A 9,377-nucleotide genomic window follows, 5' to 3' on the forward strand; every position below is an offset into this window, starting at 1 on the left:
CTAAAAAATTACAGTTTTTTTACCGGCTTCTTGCGTCAGGTCATAACAATATTTGCTTAATATAAAAGTTTTGCAGTTTGTATGTACAAAATGAGATAGGTCTCCACTCGGAAATGCATGAAAGAATATAAATGAACATTTAGAAACGTGTTTAGAAACCTAGTAAAAAAGATTACTGTGTGCAAAATTTTGTGCAAAAGAATTTATATTCTTTCATGCATTTCCGAGTGGAGACCTATCTCATTTTGTACATACAAACTGCAAAACTTTTATATTAAGCAAATATTAATTATTATGGTCGGTAAAACAGATGAGCTTTTGGATTCCTTTAAGTTTCGAGACTCGTTCGCATTTCCGAACGTTTGATCCGTTTGTGCTGCCACTTTAAGAGGTTATACACAATTCAATACTCAACACGTGTTGCAAGTTTTAAATTATTTGGTTCAATAGTTAATAAGATATAATCACGCAAAGTTGCGTTACAAAATTTTGTTTAAAAATCGGTGTAATGGAAGGTTTGACAATGCATCAACATTAAATTCTGTGTTAAATTAGAGAAGTCTCCAAAAGAGAAACATTACAAATAATTCAACAAGCCCAGTCCTCTGAAGCAAGCCTTTTCAAAATTTGATTCACATTTTTTTTATGTCAGCTGTATCTTCGAAACAAATTTTAAACACAATTTTGTAACACAATTTTGTGTGACTATATCTCAAACTATTGAACGAAATAATTTAAATCTTGCACCACGTGTTGAGTATTGAGTTGTGAATAACTCTCTAAAATGGCAGCATAAACGGATCAAATGTTCGGAAATGCGAAGCGAGTCTCGAAACTTAATTGTTCGACAGTGTATATTATTTTTGTTATACTATCTCAGATCTATATGTCTAAACTGAAGGGATGAATTTAGCGCGCTAAAACAAGAAACTATCTCACTTGGCACACTTTGGTCAAATCTTCAAAATAGCGCCCTTCCCCAAATAAAAATTTAATAAGATAAGATATTGCTAGTTTTACCAATTTCAGGTATTAAGAGCATAAAAATCATTACTCAAACGACAAGAATCACGTTTTGAAACATTGTAAAACATAATTCTTATTGTCTGAATAAGGATTTTTAATGAAACAAAATTACAAAAAATTACCTCTGAGAGCACTTTTTTTCCCAAAACTTATCGTATTTGACGATCCACCGAAATTTCTTGCACACACATCTAAAGTTAATGATATCCTCAATGCTGATATCATTGTAGCCAAGAATGATGGCTATTACCTCTTCAGGTAAGCACATTATCGTAGCCATTATCAGAAATTATCAAAAATGATCACTAAAATTCAAAAAATAATGTAATTTAAGAAGGTCGAAACAAACTATTCGCGTATAATTAATTTTTAGTTTGAAAGCACACGCGAAAATTACTACGTTTTATGTCTGCCGATTGCAGAGAGCAGAAGTGCGTGTCTTATGTACACTACAGAAGTTATTCACACTCTGTCCACTTTATAGACATATAGGATAGACCAACCTCTGCCGTGAGAAACAGTCTGGAAACATATAAAGGACAACAATCCCTACAATTCTGTCTATTGAGCTCTATCATAGACATAGTATATCTAGACCGAGTGTTGGAGAGAACGCAAGGGGCACGAAACAGAGTATGTCCTTTTCTACGTGCATCTTTACCCCCACTCCTTAAATAAAGGCAAACGCTCGGTCTAGATATACTATGTCTATGAGCTCTATACTACTGAACTATAGTAATACTGGAATGTGCGCAACCTACCTATACCATTATTTAGAAAGGAGCCAAAAGAGAGAGTATAATAACTATTACCGTTATTTTTCCATGTACTTTCTGCGCATGCTCAGTTCCTTTTAATTCCTCTTGGTATCATTTAGTAAAAAATATGCAGCTGATTTTTGATAAGCTATGAGTTATGTTATGACCCAATTTTTCGATAAGACTGTAGATAGCAGCCATCTCTTTCGACACGATAGTGCTACTGGCGCATATTTCAACATTATTATAGTTCAATAGTTTATTCTATATATCTATGGGGTCTATTCGTATATATGTATATATATATATGTGTGTGTGTGTGTGTATGTATGTATATATCAGGTGATTGCATAAGTTCGTGCCCGATTTAAATATAAACTTCAATAGATTATATTTTAGAGATAACACAAAGCCAAGCGTCGAGCGCGCACAGACGAAGACTTATGCTTTAGTGTGCGTTACTAGCCTATCCTCTTCACAGACTGTAAGCATGCTGTTGCGGCCGCAATCAGGTATCTCTGACTCTGACCGGCAGTATTCATTTAGCTGCGAGGTGTGCGAGTGTGATCTTAGGGGAGTCAGCATAGTAGTGAAGTTTGCCAGCATGGCAGGCAAAGAATCAAGATATAGAATAAGATCGCCTAAAATGTCTGAAATTGATAAACTTATTTCAAGAAATAGCGAACTCGAAGCAGCCAACAATGCGCTTAATGCACGAATCAGGTAATTCTTTTTACAAAATGTTTTCATTTATAAAATGGGTTCTCCTCTCTCTCCCTCTTTCTCTCCCCCCTTCTCCCTCTCTCTCCCTTCCCCCCCCCCTCTCTCTCTCTCTCTCTCATGTGTTAATAGTTATATATTATTTCTCTAAGTACACTATATTTTCTTTTGAAATAAGCAAGAAGAGTAGATAATATAGAAAAAAAAACGGTTTAATGGTCTTATGAGAAAAATGTCCTAATATTTTATAATTTATAATTGACACATATATTGATTTAATTAATGTTGTTTATCCATAAATAAATATTATGCACTTATAAATTTCTATAGATAATTAAGTATTCAAATAACATAAATGCGTCTTTCGACAGAGATTTGGAAAATTTACGAGAAAACGAATGTGCTCGTAACAGACGTATGGAAAACGAAATGGATCAAGAGTTGCAAAAATATCAGAATCTCGCGAACATTGGAATGAAGGAAATCGCTATGTATCGTGAATTGTATGAGTATGTGATAGCCAGGTGAGCCAATATATTGTAACCTCTTTAAATAGTAAATGCTCTTTTTATTGCAGTTTTGTTTTTTTAATCATAAATATCCAATTTTTGTTAAATTCTCAATCCTTAATCTCTTAAAAGGCATATATGTAAGATTTTACTTCAACGCAAATATTAGACATTAATTTATTTTTACTTTAATTTACTTTAATTAGATTGGACATGCATATGAAATCGACTAACACGATTTTAACTGATACAACAACTCCATCCGCAGATACCTCTCTCAGAAGCAACAAACGAAAACGTACTTTATTGGAAGAAAGTGAAGAGTGCAGCAGTAATGATTACAGCGTTACAGGCATTACTAGGGGTGATGTATGGATTACAGAAGTGAATCCCCAAGGACGATTTATAAAATTCAATAATAAAGGCAATAAGGTAAAGATGAAAGCTTTGGAAGAATTCTCGCGGCGTGCATTTTGACTTTATTTGAGCTATATAGATCACGTAATTCAACATATCGAACATAATTTCTGCAACAGAAAATAAATTTGAGCGGCTGGCAGATTATTCACAAAGCTGGTACTCTGGAGACAGTTTTCAAGTTCCATCGTTCCACGAAGCTCGAAGCAGGTGCTAACATAGTGGTGTGGTCGGCCTATATCGGCGCAATACACGCGCCACCATCCAACGTGGTTATGACGGATCAAAAGTGGTTTGTAGCAGACAACATGATAACACTTCTAACCAATAACGAAGGAGAGGTATGCATCACAATCAATCATGCATTTGCATTTAACTTAAATAAACATCTCTTAAATAAACATCTTTCATTCAATACCGATATATGATATGATAGATATCTTTAAACTCCAAGGAAAACAAATTTTGCAAAATACAAAATTTTATCAAAATAGATTTTACCCGAAGTTAATTCAAAAATATAGTTATGTTAATCTTTTGACTTTACAAAATTTAGTTCATAAAAAGCCCTTCTTTTTCAATCGCTTATAACCCGAAAATTATTGATGCCTTGACATTTTTGTTAAGGAAAACTCTTGTCTAAATTGATCAGAGAATTTTTTTTATTAAAATTATTAAAAAGAATATCCGATAATTTGGAAACATCCTGTATATAAGAAATCGCAACGGGTATCACATAATAATTGGGAGTATCTTGTTTCGTATTTTTTATCTATACACACGCAAAACAGGGTTTATACAGAACGGAATCTTGGGTGAGTTGCCAAGATAAGGAGCCGCACAAACAAATTAATCGAATACACGGAAAGGTATATTCCCATCACGCGTTCATCATTCAATTACAAACATCATCGGAACATTTTCGATAGTCTCTTCTCTCTACTGTTTTTCAAAGCTAAACTTATATAAATATTTCAAAGCTAAACTTATATATATAACAATGTCTTCAACATAAAATTATACATCAATCTGTAATTAAATTGAAATAAAGTAATATAAACGTATAATTATTAATTTTTATTTTCCTGGTTATCATTTTCTTCAGAATTGTTTTCTTGATTCTTACATCCTTTCTTGTCTAAATTGGATTATTAGAAAAATAAAAGTTTATTATTTAATGGACAAATAAAACTAAAACTTATAATTTCTAAACAACATATATGAAAATTATAAAATTGACAGATCGTAACTCTGCATCATATTTTTAAATACACACATATTTTTTTAAAACAACAGGCAATTGACAATTCCTAATAATAAGTATTCTAACTGACATAATTCTTTTAGTAATTTTAACTTTTCTTTGTGACGACGTTCTTTTGCTGCTTCTTTTCTCTCATTAATGTCGTACAGAATATCTTGCAAGGATTTCTTAACCTTTCTTTTAACTTCTGTATTTAATATTTTTATATTGCACGATTTAAATGCTTGATTATTTTTTTTTAGTCTTAAAATTTCTGGTTGGATACTGTCGTCTGCTGCTGAAATTTTCTTCAATTCTTCTTTATACTCTATCTCCATTCTGCTAGAACCTGATTTGCTGTTATTATCTACTGATTTTTTCTTTCGTTTTATATTTGTTTTCACATTGCACACTAATCCGTTCAAGATTTCCTTTAAATCTTGGGCAATTCGGTTACGCATGACTTTTTTAGTTTTGTACATTTTCATTGGATCCATATGCAACGAACATGGAGTAAATATCTCTTATTGTAGATCATGCAGTAATATTGCCAAAAATACGTAAGTTTCGATTATACAGGGTGTCCCATAATTCGCGTATCACCTGCCATATGCAGGTAGAGCACATGAAACCGAGAAGAAAAGTCCTTTACCATTTTGCGATTTTCGTAATAAATGTAATTGTTTGCAATTACATAGTAATACAAATGCAATTACATAGTAGTAATTAAATGTAATTGTTTGCAATAATTAACGATTATAAATTGTAATTATTAATTGCATTAAGAATTACATTGTAATTGAAATCCGCGAATTATGGGACACCCTGTATACGCGTGTTTTTTTACAATCAGTAAATATTTTTTACTTTATAAAAATAGTTAATATTTATTTATAACAAAAAAATTAAACTATTTACATTGGTTATAGTAGCAAGAAAATCAATAATGGGTATCCGGGTGCCCATAAATTGAATGGCGTACTATTCGATTTCACGGTGACAGCGCTACAAAAATAAAATTGATATCAAAATAAAATCTATTGAAAATTATATCTTATTATACCAAGAATGGGGCTCTGAAGCGTCACAAAACAATTCGCTAATCAACATAAAAATTTTTAACATTTAAGTCGCTTTGGGTACCCGTTCATTGACAGAAAGTTTAATACATTGGTGAGATATATTTTTATAAAGTACTAAAAGTAAATGCCGAGTAATTCCTATCGTTATCAAAAGATATACGGATCTCATATTCTTCATTACTAGAACATCGTTATTAACGTAATTATAATATCTATATAGTATTTTGAATCATAAATAGATAAATGCTTTTGTAAGAAAAAAAGATGAATATATTAAAAAAGAATAATAACAATGCAAAGAGAAAGGCTTGTTTTCCATGAAACATAAACGCCTTCCATACGGAAACTTTCGGCGAAGTCTTTCTCTTAACAAATTGTAATTTATAGCTGACAGATCTTAAGGTTGACATCTTACCCCTCTTTCCGCTATGCCATTATGCCAAGGGCATATATAATGAACAAATGACAAGTATGCATTTGTTTTCTTTTAAAAGAATTTCTTTCTCCTCTGTTTCAGAAATAATAAAACACTTTTTTGAAACTCAAAGATCTCTCACACAGGAATGGATTACCTGAAAGTCCCTTCGAGCTTCAAAGAAATTTTATTGTTTTCGAAAAACAAAAAGTTCTTTTAAGAAAAACCACTTTCGAAAACGGTTACATTACGTGTGTGTGCGTGTAAATCATAAAAATATATATTTTAGTCTGTCTGTTGTGTGGCGATAAAATTTCAACATATAAAGTGGATCATAAAAATAGAAATTTTAAGATAAGAAGGGATTAGAATTATTTAGAAATAAATTATAAAAGGAATATCAAAGTATAAAACATACTTTTTTCATATCAGTTTTCTTTTTATTTTTCAATTGTAAGCTCGATGTTCACATTTAGCAGCAAGTATGTTTTTCACATATATGCAAATACATCACATATAAATATTATGTAAGTGGTTTAGCTTTGAAAAACAATAGAAAGAAGAGACTATTGAAAATGTTACGATGCTGTTTATAATTGGATGATGAATGGGAATGAATTATACTATCTTTCCATGTATTCGATTAATTGTTGTTTTTGTGGCTCCATATCTTGGCAACTCTGCCACGATTTCCTTCTGTATAAACTGTTTCACGTGTATGCAAATAAAGAATATGGAACAAGATACTTCTCCCAACTACCATATGATATCCGTTGCGATTTCTTATACATATATACAAGATAATTCCAGATTATCGGAGATTATTTTTTAATAAAAAAAAATATTTCTGACCAATTTGGACAAGAATTTTCCTTAACAAAAATATCAAGGCATCCATAATTATCGAGTTATAAGCGATTGAAAAAAGTGTTTTTTATAAACTAAACTTTGTAAAGTCAAAAGATTAACAAAATTGTATTCTCGAATTAATATCGGATAAAATATGTTTTGATAAAATTTTTATTTGTTACAAAGTATAGAAGTATACAATGGGAAAAAATTGAAAATTTGCAAAAAATAATGATTTTTTTCGACATTCAAACTAAGAAAAAATGAACTTTAAGGTGTGGCATACTCGTTTGAAATCTGGAAAAATGAGTACATCTTTTAGATTTTTTTGCAGCGCGACGACTTGATAAAAATTTTTAATTTTTTTACGATATTAGTACAATATTATTAACTACTTAAATAAAAATTTCCAGCTCAAAAAAAATTTTTTTTTTAAAGTTATGCGAATATTCGCAGGTTTAGGTTTTCATGCATAGTGTGCATGAAAACTTGGGCTACATTCGACGGATTGATTTCAAATTTTACATGCGAGTTTCTAATAAGATTCCGCATCTGCCAAGGAAGCCTTTTTTTTAATCCGATTTCCTATTTTTTTGTTATAAAAAAAAAGGATGGACTTTTTTTTAAAAAAATCGAAACTTTTTTTTAACATGCCGCCATTTTTTTATTTTTTAAAATTTTGAAAAAACGCTTGAATAGCAGATAGCTATTACAATGTTTAATAAGAAAAAACTTGAATTTTTGATTTCAGATATGATCTACGAACGTTTTTATGCACATCGTGCAGCCACTTAAAATTTAAAGGAGCTCCGCAAATATTTCCATAACTTTTAAAAAAAAATTTTTTTTGAGCTGCAAATTTTTATTTAAGTAGTTAATAATATTGTATTAATATCACAAAAATAACGAAGTAGTTTTTAAATCCGATTTCCTATTTTTTTTGTTATAAAAAAAAAGATGGACTTTTTTTCATAAAAACCGAAACTTCTATTCAACACGCCGCCATTTTTTTATTTTCTAAAATTTTGAAAAAACGCTTGAATAGCAGATAGCTATTACAATGTTTAATAAAAAAAAACTTGGATTTTTTATTTCGGACATGATCTACGAACGTTTTCATACTGTGAAAAAACTTAAAATTTGGAGGAGCCCCGTAAATATTCCCATAATATTAAAAAAAAAATTTTAAGCTGAAAATTTGTATTTAAGTAGTTAATAATATTGTATTAATATCGTAAAAAAAATTAAAAATTTTTATCAAGTCGTTGCGCTGCAAAAAGATCTGGAAAATGTACTCATTTCTCGAGGTTTCAAACGGATATGCCCCCTCAAAGTCGATTTTTCCTTAGCGAGAAGTAATAAAATATTGTGCAATATTTTGTATACTATTGCAACATAAAAAGAGAACAGTTTTCAAGAACATTTAATACAAATGCAACATTTTATTATTGTAAAATTACATCGTGCTGCTTCTCAGAAACAAGCTTCTGTAGATTGAAGAATAGACCGAAGAATAACATAGACGGTTTCAAAGATGCGTAAAATTTGTGCGTTCCAACGGTGTCTCGTTGTATATACCAGGAGAAAATGTGTGTGTGTCTGTATGCGTATGATTAAGATCTTTCCTCTATACCTCTCCGCGCCGTACGATATCAACTCCTTGTTCTGTCGCTATAAAAATACGTATACACAGAATGTCCAAAACAGAATTGTCATTGTTTGATATTAAAACTTTTTCTCCGTGTAAGAAGTAACTGAACTACTATTGGTTTTCTCTTAATATATGCGTGCATAAATTTTTTAGTACATATGTTTAAGCAAAAATATAACAAATGTTAATCACTCTCTGTGTGCTGAACATTCGCGAACTCTCAATAAGAATGTGACGATGAAAAATTATAGCCCGCGCTATGTATCAGGTTTTGAGAAAGCATTTGCCATATTTGGCGCAGTCTGAATCAACAAAAGGACATTAAGAAAACTGTTCAAAATATGATCTCTCTGTTCAAGACAAACATATACGGTCTATAAAAGAATACAAAGGATAACATCGCGCGAAACGCAAGATCGAACTTTATACTCTCGTGTTGAGAAAAATTTACGCACGGGCGCGTTTGTCTTAAAGAATTAATATGTCATCGAATCGTCGAAAAATCCGCGAATAAAAAAATGTTGAATCTAGATATCGATCTTAACAGTTGTTTCCGATAGGTGAGTCAGAGATTATTTGAATAGAACAAGAATTTTTTTTTTATGAAATAATTTTATACGATTTTGTAACAAAGTTTTGGTCAGTTTGTCAATTAATTCTTTTGACACTTTATTTATATTTATTTTAAAAGGATTAATATAATAACT

The 9,377-nt window shown here is 30.8% G+C and overlaps 2 protein-coding genes across 2 annotated transcripts in view; one reads left to right on the forward strand and one right to left on the reverse strand.

The window, feature by feature from the left end:
• LOC115241139 overlaps positions 1–1,478 on the reverse strand; it is a 5,511-nt gene extending 4,033 nt beyond the window's left edge. The window contains exon 1 of the mRNA XM_029816699.1: positions 1,149–1,478. Within this exon, the coding sequence (XP_029672559.1) occupies positions 1,149–1,306 (158 nt within the window). The 5' untranslated portion in view covers positions 1,307–1,478. The remainder of the gene's footprint in view (positions 1–1,148) is intronic.
• A 796-nt stretch (positions 1,479–2,274) lies between these two features.
• On the forward strand, positions 2,275–4,942 carry LOC115241140 (lamin Dm0-like). The gene is made up of 5 exons (XM_029816700.1): positions 2,275–2,507; positions 2,876–3,028; positions 3,220–3,445; positions 3,550–3,771; positions 4,937–4,942. Exons 1-5 carry the CDS (start codon positions 2,275–2,277, stop codon positions 4,940–4,942), a joined length of 840 nt encoding a protein of 279 aa, XP_029672560.1.
• The last annotated feature ends 4,435 nt before the right edge of the window (positions 4,943–9,377 follow it).

The sequence above is a fragment of the Formica exsecta genome, unplaced genomic scaffold (assembly GCF_003651465.1).
Source record: "Formica exsecta isolate Colony F162 unplaced genomic scaffold, ASM365146v1 scaffold47, whole genome shotgun sequence".
NCBI classification, from domain to species: Eukaryota; Metazoa; Arthropoda; class Insecta; order Hymenoptera; family Formicidae; genus Formica; species Formica exsecta.